Genomic DNA, 15,635 nt, shown 5'->3' with positions numbered 1-15,635 from the left:
GGTGGTCCAGCAATCATCCGGCGACTGGGATGCTAAGGACGCAAATATGGCAAGTTACCGCTTCCTCGTTCAGCAGATCAGTGGGTATTTTGAAGGATGCGAGTTCCTCCATGTACCGCGAGGCAACAACAAGCCAGCTGATGCCCTGGCTCAAATAGGCTCCACTCGGCAAGCAATACCAACCGGTGTCTCTCTACAACGCCTCCTCAAGCCGTCTATCAAGCCGTCTCCAGAGTCCGATTCCATCTTCATACCACCTGACCCCGATACAGCCGGGTCCGGCTCGAAGAACCAAGCAAGTGACCCGGGGACTTTGATAGTCGGCCCGGGGACATCAGTAGGCGGCTCGGGGACTTCCGTAGTTACGCCCAACTCGGGGACTGTCACACCCGGCTCGAGGACTGCGGTAGTCGGCCCGGGGACTGCACCAACACAACAGCCGGCGGCCGACTCTAGCATTTCACCACCCAGCCCGCCCGCCCTGGTCGCAGTAGCCACATTGGCAATAGAAGAAGTCGCAGCTCCATCATGGGCTCAGTCCATCCTCAACTTCCTAATAAACCAAGACCTGCTGGCTGATGAAACAGAGGCAAGACAAGTCCAACGCCGAGCCGGACATACACAATCGTCAACAGAGAGCTCGTCAAGCGCAGTGTCACTGGAGTCCTCCAGCGATGCGTCGAGCAAGAGAAGGGCATTGCAATCCTCAGAGACATCCACCAAGGAGAATGCGGCCATCATGCGGCCTCAAGATCACTCGTTGCCAAAGCCTTCCGCAATGGTTTCTTTTGGCCGACTGCTTTGGATGACGCCAAGGAGTTAGTTAAACATTGCAAAGGGTGCCAACTCTTCAGCTCCAAGCAACACATGCCGGCTTCAGCACTCAAGACCATCCCCCTCACTTGGCCCTTCGCCGCCTGGGGACTGGACATGGTGGGCCCATTCAAGACGGCGTGCGGCGGCATGACACATTTGCTTGTTGCCGTGGACAAATTCACCAAGTGGATTGAGGCAAAGCCGATCAAGAAGCTGAATGGGCCGACTGCCGTGACATTCATCGCAGATATAACAACTTGGTACGGCGTGCCACACAGCATCATCACCGACAATGGCACGAATTTCGCCAAGGGAGCCTTGGCACGTTTCTGCGCGACGCAAGGCATCCGGTTGGACTTAGCGTCCGTTGCCCACCCGCAGTCAAACGGCCAGGTCGAGCGAGCCAACGGCCTCATCCTTTCCGGCATCAAGCCCCGACTGGTCGTACCAATGGAGCGTTCAGCCGACTGTTGGCTCGATGAGCTGCTGGCCGTCCTCTGGAGTCTGCGCACTACTCCAAACAAGTCAACCGGCTTCACTCCTTTCTTCCTCGTGTATGGTGCCGAGGCGGTCATCCCAACCGACATCGAGTTCGACTCACCTCGGGTAGCCATGTACACGGAGGCGAGGCCAAGGAAGCACGAGAAGACGGCGTCGACCTGCTGGAAGAGGGCCGGCTGTTAGCCCTCAGCCGGTCCGCCATCTATCAGCAGGGCCTGCGCCGCTACCACAGCCGGAAGGTCAAGCCAAGATCCTTCCAAGAGGGCGATCTTGTGCTCCGGCTGATCCAGCGAACAGCCGGCCAGCACGAGCTCTCAGCCCCTTGGGAGGGCCCCTTCGTCATCAGCAGAGCTTTAGGCAATGACTCCTACTACCTAATCGACGCATAGAAGTCCAAGGCACGCAAGAGAGACGACTCCGGCAAGGAGTCGGAACGACCATGGAACACCAACCTCCTCCGAAGATTTTACAGTTGAAATGCAGTATGTATCACGCTAACTTTTGTACTAAGTACGAGACAATAGGCCCCCCGAGGAGAGCTCGGGGACTGCCACCTTCTATCTATAAATTAAGAACATTATGCTTATGACCTTGTCATTACATTCACTTTTTCTTCGTCCGGCTCCGGGTTCGACTAGTCGGCCTGGGGACTGGCCGCCTAGAGTTATATTAGAAGTCCTACCCGCGGTCAGACAAGTAGTGTGCCGGCACCCAAGCTTTCTCTCGCCAAAAGTCGCAGTTCGAAGAACCGGCTGTCCGGCTGGCAAGAGTTAAAGGCAGGAAAGGATGCCCACACGAAAAATGGCTAGGGACTAACGGACTAATATAACAAAAGCCGGTTTGTCTTCTACCACCGACCGACTACCAGAGTAGCCGGCCGGCCGGTTTCCATTCACTTCACTTCAATCCAAGAAAGCTCGAGTACTTGCCTCCCCAAAAGGGGAAGGCGGCAAAGGAAACAGCCTAAGGATAAAAAGCATACGTGAATGGAAACCAAACATACACACAATCATATTTACACAAAAGACCTTCGCAAGGCCAGCATTCAACATAGTTCGAATACACCCCCAGTGGGTGGAACTGCGCAAGTTTAATAAAAATTGTTCAAAGGGTAACAAGCAGGAAAAGCAAGGACGCCAGACTAAGCCAAGGGAGCGACTGGCGAGTCGGGCAGGTCGGCGGAAACGGCAGTGCCGGCTGGAGGAGTGGCCGGCTGGCGAACCTCGGCATGATCACCGCCCCCCGCTGAAGGCGCGCTTGCGCGCGCCTCGTTGCTGGAGGCACGGTCAGGCTGAGGCCGGCTGGCTGCTTCACCGGCCGGCTCGACGTCTTCGCCTTCCTCTCCTTCGTCGTCTTCGCCTTCGTCGCTGGAGGCGATCTCCTCTGTCGAGTCTTCACCCGCTGCCGGGTCCAGCCCGAACCACTCCTCCGGCTGGGCAACGCCATCGTCATTTATTTCAGGAGCAAAGACGCTGATGTCAGTGCACTCGGCGATCGTCGATGCGCGCTGAGCAATAGCCGGCCGCACCTCTTCTATCTCCTCGTTGGCCTCCAGCCGCCAGGTGCGCAGCTGGACCAGGTTCAGCCCCGGATACCAAGCTCGGACGAACTCCAGCGCCCACCCAGCTCCAAGCCGGGCCGCTGATGCTTTCCAAGCCTCGAAACGGCCAACCGCAACCTCCAGCCAGTCGGCAGTCCGGCTCGGGGTGCGGGGAATTGTCTTGCCTGGCCAGAGGGCGGCCAACACCTGCGCTCTGGCGCGCTGGAGGCGGCGGAGCATACAATGAGCCGGCTGCAGCCGCGCTTGGACCGCCAAGAGTTGCTCCTCAGGCGTCCGGCTCGCGTCCGGCGCGATGTCGGCCCCTGCCTGACGGCGCGCTTCGCGATGGGCCTCGATGGTTTGGGTAGCAAAGACGGAGTAGCCGGGAAAGTAGTCTGCACAGAGAATAAAAAGCAGCACAAGTCAGAACACAAATCAGGCGGCAAGGGGCAGGCAAGGAGCGAGGAAGGCGGCTTACCGTCGATCAAATCCTCAATATGGCCGAAGCCTTCATTCAGCGCTTCCCTGGTCTCAGCCCAGCCCGCCGCTTCAGTCTCGAACTCGGCCTTCAGGGCGTCTTCGTTATCCTGCGCCTTCTTCAGGGCCGCCTTGTGGCTCTCCTCCTGGTCAGCCAGCTTCTTGGCCAGGCGGTCACGCTCCAGGACCAAGGCGTCGTACTCGGTTTCCTTGGCACGAAGGGCGGCCTGCGCCTCGCTGAGCTGCCCCCTCAAGTCGGCATTGGCTCCTGCAAGCATGAAGACAAAGGAAAATCAATAAGGAAGAAGTCGTCAAGGAAGATCCGACCCGACTGCTCAGCAGTCGGCCCGAATCTCGGGGACTACACCCAGTGGGTGCGCTGACGCGCCCCCACAGGAGATGAACGAAACCAAGTACGCACTCCGGCTACTGATCAGGTCTTCGGTTCTCCGGCCCAGCTCCTGAGCCTGGGAGTTGAAGGCAGCGGCGCGGAGGTTATGATACTTCTGAAAGAACAGACAGGAGGCGGGTATAAGATGGTTGTCAGGACCTAGTAAGTTCCGAGCCGCCTGCGCAGCAGCCGACTCGGAACTCGGGGACTACACCCAGTGGGTGCGCTGACGCGCCCCCACGAAAGAAATCAAGAGAACAAAACAACCAAGGCTAGAAGACTCACCCGGATGACGGCCCGCGTCGCAAGGAACTCCTGAGTGTATTGCCGCAGCGAGGCGGCTTGGGCCTGAAGCCGGTTCCGAACCTCTTGGGCCGCCACGTTCAGCTCGCCCGTCCCCCCGCTGGGAGTCCACTCGGACGTGCTGGTGCTGGCCGCCTCCAGGGCCTCCGCCGTCCGGCTAGCACCCGTAACTCGGTGCGGCTCCGGCGCGGCGGTGCCTCCCCCTGCGCGCCGGCGCATTGCCGGCTGCACCTCGAGGCCGGCTCTTGCTTCCGGCTCACCCCCGGCCGACTGCTCTGGCGCCGCGGCGGATTGGCCGCTTTGGCCCGCTCCGGTCGGCGCCGTCTGCGGCGTCCCTTCCACGGAGGCCACATGGACCTCCCTCCTCTCCATCATCGGCGGTTCTTGGTCGACCTCATCCAACGGAGGCACAGGGATGTTGGGGGCCACGGCGCGGAGGGGAATGGCGAGCAGCGGAGGCTGGTTGTGCGAAGCCTCCGCCTCCGTCTCCACGGCTGCCGCCTCCGCCCGGGCCTTGGCTGCCGCATCGGCCTGCTCCTTCGCCGCCTGGGCGGCCTTTCGCTCCGCCACCTCCCGCTCCTCCCGCGCCTCACGAGCGTTCCGCTTCGTGGCCTCCCTAAGGTCGGCTCGGGGGTCCACGCGACAGGAGCTAGAGGACCCTCCAGTCGGCCCGACTATGGAGCCGCCAGGACCGCACTCAAGGGAAAGCGGTGCCCTGCCCGGCCGGCGAAGAAAGGGTTAGAAGGGTTTTCAATCGAAAAGAACAACAAAAATATGTATGAAATATACAAGACATTCGACGACTTACGCCGAGATCGCCTGCGGCTGTTTCACCGCCTTGCAGAAGCGGGCCGCCTTCGCGGCCGCCTCGTCCCGCCTGGTCGCCGCCGTGGAAGCCTTGGGTTTCTTCGGCCGGCTGCCGAAGAAGGTCGACGCGGCCCGGCGCTTCTGCGCGCCGCCACGGGCAGCCGGCGCAGCGGACGAGCCCGCGCCTTGAAGGTCAGGCGACGGCTGGCGGTGCTGGACGGCTTCGACCTTGTCATCATCCGGCCAGTCCTTGAAGCCGTCTCCGGGCCTCACGCTTCCTGCCTCGTCGCCTTACCCCACGATGGCGTCTTCCATGGCGGCCGCTCCCAAGTCCAGATCGTCGGCGTCGTCCATCCTGCGGTCGGGAAGGAGCTGGCGCTCTACCCCTGTGGCCCCGGTCGTCGGCGAAAGAAGAGGGTTCTGCCAAGGGAGAACCAACTAATCAGAAGTCGGCTATCATAAGGCCGGCCACAAAAGGAAGAAAAGAGGAAAAACTTACTGTCGGTGGAGGGTTGGTGCGGGAATACGGACCCTTGCCGTATCGCCAATCTTCGGTGAGCTTGCAGTTGGAGATGTAGTTCACCATGTAAGACACCTCTGCATGAGGCATCTCCCTGGTGCTCAGCCGGCACGGGTCGAAGCGGCCGCTCATTTGGCAGATCATGTGTGGCCGGCCTTGGAGCGGAAGTACCCGGCGCTCCACGAAGGCGGCCACCAAGTCGGCTCCGGTCAGGCCTTCCGCCTGGATCATCACCCGGAGCCGGGAGACGGCTGCGTTCCCGGCCTGAGACAACGACTTGGCCCGGTAGCTCCACGAGGGCTGCCTCTCAGCCGGCGGGCCGGCTACGTAAGCCGGCAGGTTGACGTAGTCGCCTTGCTGGGCGACGTTCTTCATGTAGAAATAAGACTTCTGCCAAAGCTTCACCGACTGGATCAGCGGGATGGGCGGGAACGGATTGTTCTCCCCCATCCGCCTCATGGCGATGAAGGCTCCGCAGGGGGCGGGCACGCCCGCAACGACGGTGCCGAGCTTGCTCTAGAAGAATTCCCTCCAGAGCTCGAGAGTGGGAAGAACCCCAAGAAAGCCCTCGCACAGGGTGACGAAGGCCGACAGCAGCATCACCGCGTTGGGCGTTAGGTGATGCGGCTGGAGTTGGTAGAATTCGAGGAAGGCTCGAAGAAATCCGCTCGCCGGGAGGCCGAAGCCGCGCAGGCAGTGCGAGCGGAAGATCACCCGCTCGCCTTCCTCCGGCACCGGCGAGATCTCCTTCTCCGGCGCCCGACGAACCCGCATGAAGTTCTCGCCCGGCAGGCGCCGCGTCCGGCAGAGGAACTCGACGTGATCCTCGTGGACATTGGAACCGTCCCACGAGCTCGACAGCGCCATGGGGGTAATGCGACGGGGAGCAAGACGAAGCAACGGCAGAGACGCGCGCAACCCCGCTGCGGCAGGACCAAGGGAACCGAGAGGCTCGACGGAGAAATGGCGCGGCGATGGGTGCTGCAGTAGTGGAAGGAAGGAGAAAGAGTGAAAGAAGGGGTGGAGCGAGGGAGAGCGTGCGAGCCTCTACCGCTCCCCCTCCTCCCCCTACTTATAGGCCCGCACGGCGGAGCCGAGGAGGCGCGGCGTGGGGGAACATGGGGATCAACTGCGCCCACTCCCCCACGTGCCGCGATTATTGCGCCCTAATGGCGTGACAAAACCACCGCGGGAGGGCGAGCGGTCCATGTGGGCCGCAGAAGATCCGCACTCGGACCGAGGCGAAGGAGTGGCGGGCCTGGGCCTGCGGCGGCGTCCCGCCGCGCACGTGCGTTGGCAGGATCTCCTTGCCACGTGGCCCGCGGGATGGCGCGCGGTCAGCTCGCAGGCCGACCCGCGTTCCTGCCTACGAGAAACAGAGCTATTCCAAAGACGGCGCACGCGAGCGAAGCCGACCCCTCGGGGTAGGAAACTGACCAAGCTTCTCGTCCCTTTGTCAGCCTCAGAGCTTGATCAGCTTCGGGGACTACTGTCGGAGTAAATAACCATGGGTAGCCTAGCCGGCTCCCCCTGGCCCTTCTAAAAAAAATTACAAGCCCATTCGGCCCTCAAGAAACCAAGACATGGGACCGCCTTCCCCTTGCCGGCTGACTCCCAGGCCGACTATCGGAAGGCGGCCCGACTTCAGCCCTCATGAAGAGAGCCACGGGAGGGCCGGCGCCGAGGAGCCGGCCGCGAGAAGGCCGACTCCAAGAAGCCGGCTCCCACAAAGCGGTCAAGATCGTACCCTCAAAGTCTGCATCCACGTAACGGCGATGTGATGGGGCGGGGCTATAGTAAAGCCTGCCACCCCCAAATCCCGGAGCACGCCTGGCACAGTGCGCCGTACGGGTGGCCATGACCCGTCCGGCGCAGCACTGTTGCCACGTTGCCCCTGATGTCATCCATGACGGGCTGCCAGTGTGGCCCATGGGCGGTGGGCCCCTTCGGGCAGAGAGACACCCGAAGGCGGCCAGTCCTCCCTCAGTCGACCCGAGACAGAGCCGGCTCTCCACATCCGGCTTGCCCTCTCCTCGGAGAGGACGCCCCATTAAGGAGACAAGACGTGATGAGGCTACAGTGATCACCCGCCTGACGGCGGCACTGTAGCCACGCCCACCTCGGCGAAGCCCTCGTCACCAGAATTGAGCAACAGTAACCAGCCACCGACCAGGCCCTGGACAGTGGGGCCTGCCTGTCGGCCAAGGAGCCGGTAGCCGGCGGGCCCCAGCAGCCGGCGCAGAAGCCGGCGAGTGTAGACACAGACGGCTGGGCCCCGCGCCCAGCCGGTTTACCATTATACCCCTGGGGGGTAGGCCTATATAAACCCCCGGGACATCCATGCAAAGGGTTGATCCCTGCTAGTTTTAGACACCACATAAGGAGAAGAAGAGAGCGAGTCGTGCCCTTCTTCCTCCTCTCACCAAACAGCTCCAGGAGCATCGTGTAGCTACTTGTTCATCTAGTGATCATGCGGAGGCCCCGCAGAGTAGCAGTAGGGGTGTTATCTCCACGGAGAGCCCCGAAGCTGGGTAAGATTCGCCGGCGTGCATGTCTTCGCCTCATCCCGTTTCCAGGCACCGGCGATGTTTTACTGGCTCCCACAATGATAAGCCACCCGTTGGCATATGTCGCACCTACCATCCGACAACTTTTTTTAAAGATCACTCCCACCTCTTTAGGTTATGACAAGCGGCGCACTGCATTCGCGGCACTTGTCGCAACCTGGAGTTTTCCTTTTTCATACATCCTTTATTTAAAACGTTTTATCACTTAAACCGTGTGTTCAAATTTCGAACCATTTTCACCATTGGATACCTGGCGTCGAGATCTTAAAAAAATAGATCCCATATTAATAGGTTTTGAAGAACTTTTTTCATGGAAAAAACGGACAAAAAAACCGAATGAAAAAACTGAACCAGGAGCAAATTTTTTTCCTTTTCGAAAGAGACATGGCCGTGCTTCTCGCGAAAGAAAAAACAGAAAATGTGTTTTTTTTCATTTTTGATACTTGCGAAAGCACAACCGTGCATCTCACGAAAGCAACACTATGCCTCGCGTGAAAGAAAAAACAAAAAAAGCATTTTTTTCGTTTTCGAGAGGCCGTGTCTCTTACAAAAGCAAAACCGTGCCTCTGGCGAAAGAAAAAAAAAACAAAGAGCACGTTTCTTTTTATTTCCGAGATGCACGGTGGTGCCTCTCGTGAAAGCACACCCGTGTCTCTCGGGGAAGCAAAACCGTGCTTCCCGTGGAAGAAAATAAACCCAAAAAACGCGCATTTCTTCCGTTTCCGAGAGGCATGACCGTGCCTCTTGCTAAAGCAAAACCACGCCTCTCGCGGAACCAAAAGCGTGTCTCTCGCGGAAGAAAAAAAGTGTTTTTCATGGAAAAAAAATTCTTTTCGAAAAAAAAGTTTGGTCCTAAAGCTAAGGAAGACCGATGGAAACCCAAAAAAGTCAAAAAACTTTAAAAACTCGTTTAAAAGGCTAAAAACGTGTGCAAATAAATAAAATAAAAATAAAATCCAAAGGGAATGTTCAGAGCGCGACATGTGGCGACAACTGAGAGCGCACCAGAGGGCCCACCCCCAAGTGATCGTTGGGAGGCTCCCAAAGGACCCATAATATTACTTCGCGCAAGGGTGCACCCCCCCACTCCCCCCGACGTGATGGGCCAGCCCATTCGCATTTTTTCCCCTTATATAGAGAACTGCAAAAAATGTGCATTGAGGTGGATTCGAACCGAAACCATGGGGAATCAACACAATACGCGATAACGTCCCCAACCACTTCACCTTCTATGGTCACATACATGTTCTTCGCCCTTTTGTTCTCTTTTTTTTTCTTTTCCCCCTTATTTTCCTTTTTCCTTTTTCTTTTTCTTTTTTTCTTTATCTTTTTTATTTTTCATCTTTTCTAATTCGATGAAAAATGTTCACCGGATTTTACGAACATGTTTTTCAAACTCGATGAACTTTTTTCAATTTCGCTGAACTTTTTTCTAATTTAATAAACTTCTATGAGAATTGATGAACTTTTTTCCAAATTCTATGAACACATTTATAATTCTATGAACATTTTTCAAAATCGGTGAGCTTTTTTTCAAGTTCAATGAACCTTTTTAAATTCAAGGAACCTTTTTTCAAATTTGGTGAACTATTTTCCAATTTGGATGAACTTTTTTTAAGTCGATGAACTTTTTTTTCAAATTCAAGAACTGTTTTTGAAGATCATGTTTTTTTAACGGATGAATTTTCTTAAAACTGATGAAATGTCATTGAAACCGATGAGTTTTTTTCTCCAAATTTGTGAATATTGATTTTCGAAAAAAACAGACATGAGAAGGAGGGGGGGGGGGGGGGGTCATAGAGAGGTTGGACGAAGTAGAGAGTGAGACGGGACCTTTACATTCTTTGTCAGCATGTTTACATGAACTAAGCATGCTATTTGCCTCTCTTTTTTCTTCAAGTATAATAAATGTATCTATTATGCATAGATCAATTGGTAGTCCAGATAACAGAAATGCTAAACCTACTCATACGCAATTAAGCTACGGGCTGATGTGTCGAAAGTGTAGCACTTGTGTGTCAATAATAGCATTGCTCCTTTTGTGCAGACGATGGTGACGGGCGTTCCTTGGATTACAAATACAAATGAGTTGAGAGCCAAACCTGAGGCCATTTTCATTCAGACTTTGTATAGATAATAGTTAGCCCAGAATGTCACATAGTAGTAGTGAAGAAAGGCGCGAGAAACAAGCAGCAACCTCGACACTTCCACAGCATCTGTTGCGTTATGATACAGCACATGGACGGCACTCCACACGACGGACTCGAGATCCCAACTCCCAAGCGGCTCTTGGTGCTCTTTGAAAGGCGCATCACCGTACAAGGCTTTGGTCGGTCACTCCCCGTAGAAGGCCTTCTCGAAGCACTGCAGGTACTCTGGCTCGAGCGCGAACAGCACGGACACGCCGTCGTCCTTGTCGGGCGCCTGCGTGACGTAGGCCGTGCCGCTGCCGAACATCTGCGCCGGCGCGACGAACTTGGGGCAGCCCCAGCCGAAGTCGGCGTCGTGGATGGGCATGCCCAGCCAGCTCACCACCCACAGGTCCGTCTCCGGCATGAACTGCCCGCGCGCCGCCTGGCTGCCCTTCTCCGACTCCACCTCCAGGTAGTCGATGACGGAGCGCACGAAGGCGTCGTCCACCCGCGCCACCGCGCGCTTGATCCGCTCCGCCACGAACCCCAGCGGCTGCGACAGCACGTCCCCCACGCGCACCGTCACCAGGTCCCGCACGATGGCGTTGCCGAAGTAGTTGGCCGGCAGCGGCGGGCGCAGGCGCTGCCGGATGTTGGCCGGCACGCGCAGCCGCGACTCGGCGTCGGGGGCCAGCCCGCGGGCCACGCACATGGCGCGCCACAGGTGCGCGGTCAGCGCGCAGTAGGTGGACACGCCGGGCGCGCAGCTGGACTTGATGCCGGCGAGGAGCTTGGGGGACACGGCGTAGACGCGGGTGACGAAGGGGCGGGGCAGGCCGTTGAGGTTGCTCGGGGAGTAGACCGGGTGCTCGAAGGTGGCGTGCGGGGGGGAGCGCGCGCGCAGCACCGTGCGGTCGTGCACCGGCGGGGTCGGGTGCACGGACGCGGCGTCCAGCCCGCGCGCCAGGGTCGTCCACGTCCGGATGAACTGGATCGCGCCCGCGCCGTCCATGGTCACGTGGTGCATGCCCGTGCCCACGGCCACGCCGCCGCACTTGAGGAACGTCACCTGCAAGACCAAACCCACGGGTTACATTTCGCGTCCAGTATAATAACCGTAAGACATGGCACGATCATTGATATCCTTGTTCCCATTCACGTCATCGATCTCTTTGTTCCTCTGCTCAAACACCGTGCAGCCGCCCAGCTCTGAACTTTTCTACTGTATAAAATCTCTGATCGACGTCACGCGATAACCATACTCAAATACTAGCATGGTTCGCCTGCTTGACACACGAGCCAATAATAGCGTACTGTAATACGACGGCGACTACTCACTCTCTGTCCAAATTGTCAACAGCGACGATGGAGCCTCCGGCGGTATCACGACAGCAACCAGGCCATAACTGCAGACTTTTATAAAACACAAAAAGATTGATCATGTCGTGAGAATCAGCCAGCTTCCAGGCAGCTATCGCGGAGCCTCGTTGCAGTCCCTATCCGTCATGCAGGCAACCGATAACTACCAGTAGATTAATGTTACATGTCACCGTCTAGTAACGAAGCCATCTAGAAGAAAGATATGGTTTCCATGTGGGCACGTCGGCAGGCGCACCCTCCTGATCGAGTGATCGGAGAAGCAAGCGACGCCTCCGGCTAAGTGGTAACTATGCGGCGCTTTTCGGGGAAGCTAAAGCCGAAAGCAGAGCCGTCGCGTTCGACGTCCACCTCAACGATTCAGATCAAATGCAGCTGCGGCAAGTGGTCGCTGTATGCGGATAGGCACAAAGGAGGCACATCTCGTGGCCAGATCCGGAGAAAGATAAGACTTGGACGATCAAATAAGCCTGAAATGAGAAATGAGCTGGGCTGAATGATGAGGTCGTGGATGGATCCCACGGACTTGCAAGGACAACGGATCATCTAGATGACTAGGACTAGATAAGATTTTCCTGGGGTCCCGTTTCTGTACTATAACTGACAGATTAGCACAAAGAAAATTTGTAGGAGATGATCGTAAATGTGCAAAGCAAGGCCTCCTCTACGACTCTTCTTCATTCGTCTTGTGCCTCGAAATGAATGAATCTTGACGGTGAAAGAAACATGTCACCGGAGGCTAGGCCAGCACGACACTGGGACACTGAACCCGGCGCCAAAATTGTGGACGCGGCGCGCAGGCGCCCATGCCCCCTGCTGGACCACCTGCGCGCCGTGTCGCTCCCGGCGCGGCTTCTGGACTGGAGTGCTTGGCAAGACAACGACGACGAGCGGAGTACCGCGACAGTCAAGATCAGAAGCCCCGAGTTTTTCGCTCGGGGAATTGATTATGCACATCAGTGAGCTTCCTTGGAGTACCGCTACTTCCAAGACGTGTCCTACTAGTCACTAGTCATCTCACCTCACCGGTGGACTGACTGTTGGTTACGTTCACGCGCCGGCAATCAGTGAGCCGTCCTGTGCGTGCCACAGTGCACTCCCTGACCAGAAGAAAAAGTTGGGTTCGATCGTGAAGTCAACTACAGCACATGATACGATTTCTAGCTAGCTAGCTAGTAGAAATTTCATCACTGAAAATGGGCTATGAACGCCAAAGCAGACGCTGCTATACTGTCCAAGCCGCCGTTGGTTCGCAACTCCAACCAAGCGAGATGAGATGAGATGAGATGATCCCCTGTGGCCCTGTCCCCCCGGTTTTGTCGTCGTTGCCACGAGACACGGCTCGATCCAAAGTCGCGCGTCATCTGCTTCATCCGTCCCGGGAGTGCCACCCACCCATAATTGATGGGAGTACTATTGACTTCCCTAGCTAGGCCGCCCCTACCGTGGCTGGCCGAGTTCGTGCAAACCGCCACGCCAACACGTACGCGGCGGCAGCGCACCCCCCAAGCATTCATCGCTCACCTTTAGCAAAATTATTGGCACCTAGTACAAGCCACAGTGAATCACACGCCATAGCCACGAGCTCAAGTAATCTTTCTCTCCGATCAACGACGACTAAATACTACAGTAAATAAATAAAATAAGATGTACGTCCAAGAAAGCCAGCATCCGGTTCTATCATTTTACTAAAAAAAAAAATGGGGGGGAATTATTTCTACTATTTCTTTATGCAGATGGAGATAGATAGATAGATTCCACGCTACTAGCATTTCTTAAACCTCGCAGATAAAACAATATGTAGGTCCTCGGAAGAAGAAAGATTATGGTTTCGATCCAACATCCGGTAACTGCGTCGCACGACTGTCCGGGAGCTTAGTACGCCTCACTGTCGAGGTGGGGCCTGGGTGTCGGGGCCCCACGCGACAGCGAGGGCGAACAGTCAGTCGGCGTACGTACAGAGCACCTCCCCGAGTTTCCACCGGCGCGCGCGCGAAAATAAACGGGAGAGAAAATACTGCGGGGCGATTAAATTGGGTCCGGTGCCGTCCGTACCTGGACCATGGCGAGGAGGCAGGGCGGGTCGCCGGAGGCGGCGAAGGGGACGAGCAGGCGGCGCGCCTCCGGGGAGGGCTCGAAGTCCCGGAACATCTCGTCGCCGGTGAAGTCGGCCCGCGCGACGACGAACAGCGCGCCCTCGCCGTTGCAGTCGATCTCCAGCCGCCCCTCGGGCCCCGTCGCCATCCGCCCCGCCAGCGGGTAGAAGGGCACCAGCGCCCTCGCCAGCGCCTCCCGCAGCCTCTCCGGCGCGAAGAACCCCTCCTCCTTCTCGCCGTCGCCGTCGCCGTCGCCGGCGGGGGGCGGCGCCGGGTAGTAGTAGACGAGCGGCGTGTGCGTCTTGGGCACGGCGAGGTCGAGGTTGGAGAGCCACAGCGTGTGCCGCGGCGTCGGCTCGCTCGGCGCCACCAGCGTCGTGTCCACCACCTCCACCTTCATCTCGATCTCGCTCGCTTGCTTCTGCGCTGGGCTCTGGCGGTCTCTTGCGTGTGCGTGCGCGCGCGCGTGTGTGCAGCCGCTCAAGAGCGTGAGGGTTTATTAATAGGGGCTTGAGGGAAGGACACGAGGATATTTTACCGGAGCTCTTGGTTTACAGTCTGACGAGACGGTGATTATGATTAGTCGATTAATCAACGGAGGCTGGCCGCGCTAATTGGCGCCATCACGTGCGAACGGCACCGACGGGACGTCACGTGTTCCCCTGTGCTCATCGTGATCCGCCGGCTGCCAGTTGAAACTTTGGGACGGTCGAAGTTAACCCGATCTTGTGGTACTGTAATGGCGTAAGTGTCTCGTAGCCAAGCTACTGGATTCTACTGCGATCTCTTTATCTCGTCCGCTTTTGTGTCGCTTCCGCGCTGCTGCCTGCGTGCCCTCGTCTCTGCATTATTTCGCAGGAAATAGACCGGGGGCGGAGTCGTGTTAAAATACTAATTCTCGGTGGGGTCATGTGTAAATCGGGCACGTGTTTGCATTATTACCGTCCGAACAGGGTAGTACTCTCCGTCCTGTCCGCTCTTTTTAAACCGTCTCTGCATTATTACCGTCCGAACAGAGTATTACCGACGTGAGGCGCGATAAATGTAATTAGGTAAAGGTGACGCTTCACTGGCCAGTGGTCGCCGCCAGCCGTGCATGCAGAGCGAGCGAGACTGGACATGGAGCCTGTGCCCGTCGCCGTACGATCAACAGTCGGGAAGATACCCGTCGAGCGATCACGGATCGGCGGGTACTGTTTCCCCGTGTCTAGAAACTGCTTCAGAACCGAGCGTGCGTACGTGCCAAAACCGTCGCCTCACGAGAGAAACATGCGTGCGTGCCTGCGTGCCGATCCGGCCAGTTTCGGAATGCGCAGCCGGAGTAGACAAACACCTTGGCTATGGAACCGGATCCTCTAACATGGAGAAGGGAAGTTAGAGAAGCTACAATACTCTAACTTTTCTTTTTTCTATTCATATGGTTGAGCCTAAAACGACTTAAATTAATTTACAAATTGATAATCTAGTGTGTACATTTATAGTAATTACACACAAATAAGTTGATGGTGAAATAAAATTAATTTTAAATTATTTATATCTACAGTAAATATCAATAGTAAACAACCTACTAATACCTACTAACCTTCTCTAACTACCCTTTTTCATTTTACACTAGGTTAGGACTGTAGCATTGTGACTTTCCTTTTATATGTTAGAGGATCTGGTTTCCTTGGCTATTAGCGTGCTCGGCGACGCGTCTGACGTACACCGGCTGCTATCGCAACCTATGTGGTAACAATGTGCCTGGATTTTATTTAGTGCGGGGAATCGATGTGCGCGCCACACTGTCACGGTGGATTCCATCTCCGTTGCAGAGAAAAGTATGTGGAAAAAAGAATGACTCTGAGTCCCTGACCGAGCTCCATGAAGACGAGTAGATTAATTGTTTTTCCAGTAGAGTAAAACCAAGAAGATTCTGTAACTGGGACGGCCGCCAAGGATTCGATTGGATTGGACACCAGTTTTTCCAATATATGAGAATCAGAGAATCGAATAAGGCCTCTGGCTGAGCACTGGCCCGGTGGCGCCTTGTCGCTTTATGCCAGCATATATTAACGATTCTCTGGTCAAATCACCTTTGATCATTGCAGTCTACTAGCAGGGGAAAC

General features: G+C 56.4%; 2 protein-coding genes across 2 annotated transcripts; both read right to left on the bottom strand.

Moving 5' to 3' along the window:
• Nucleotides 1–2,448: 2,448 nt before the first annotated feature.
• On the bottom strand, nt 2,449–6,222 carry LOC147971746 (uncharacterized). Its single transcript, XM_087524099.1, has 5 exons — nt 6,070–6,222; nt 5,136–5,255; nt 3,756–3,933; nt 3,336–3,602; nt 2,449–3,252 (listed from the first exon to the last, which is right to left on the bottom strand). Exons 1-5 carry the CDS (start codon nt 6,220–6,222, stop codon nt 2,459–2,461), a joined length of 1,512 nt encoding a protein of 503 aa, XP_087380225.1. The 3' UTR covers nt 2,449–2,458.
• A 3,789-nt stretch (nt 6,223–10,011) lies between these two features.
• On the bottom strand, nt 10,012–14,024 carry LOC125509433 (putrescine hydroxycinnamoyltransferase 1). Its single transcript, XM_048674415.2, has 2 exons — nt 13,487–14,024; nt 10,012–11,123 (listed from the first exon to the last, which is right to left on the bottom strand). Exons 1-2 carry the CDS (start codon nt 13,925–13,927, stop codon nt 10,257–10,259), a joined length of 1,308 nt encoding a protein of 435 aa, XP_048530372.1. The 5' UTR covers nt 13,928–14,024; the 3' UTR covers nt 10,012–10,256.
• Between the last annotated feature and the right edge of the window lie 1,611 nt (nt 14,025–15,635).

This window comes from Triticum urartu, chromosome 5A, assembly GCF_056163025.1.
Source record: "Triticum urartu cultivar PI428250 chromosome 5A, HENAU_Tu73, whole genome shotgun sequence".
NCBI lineage: Eukaryota > Viridiplantae > Streptophyta > Magnoliopsida > Poales > Poaceae > Triticum > Triticum urartu.
The sequence above is the reverse complement of the archived record's forward strand: the minus strand, read 5'-3'. Positions and strand labels throughout refer to the sequence as shown.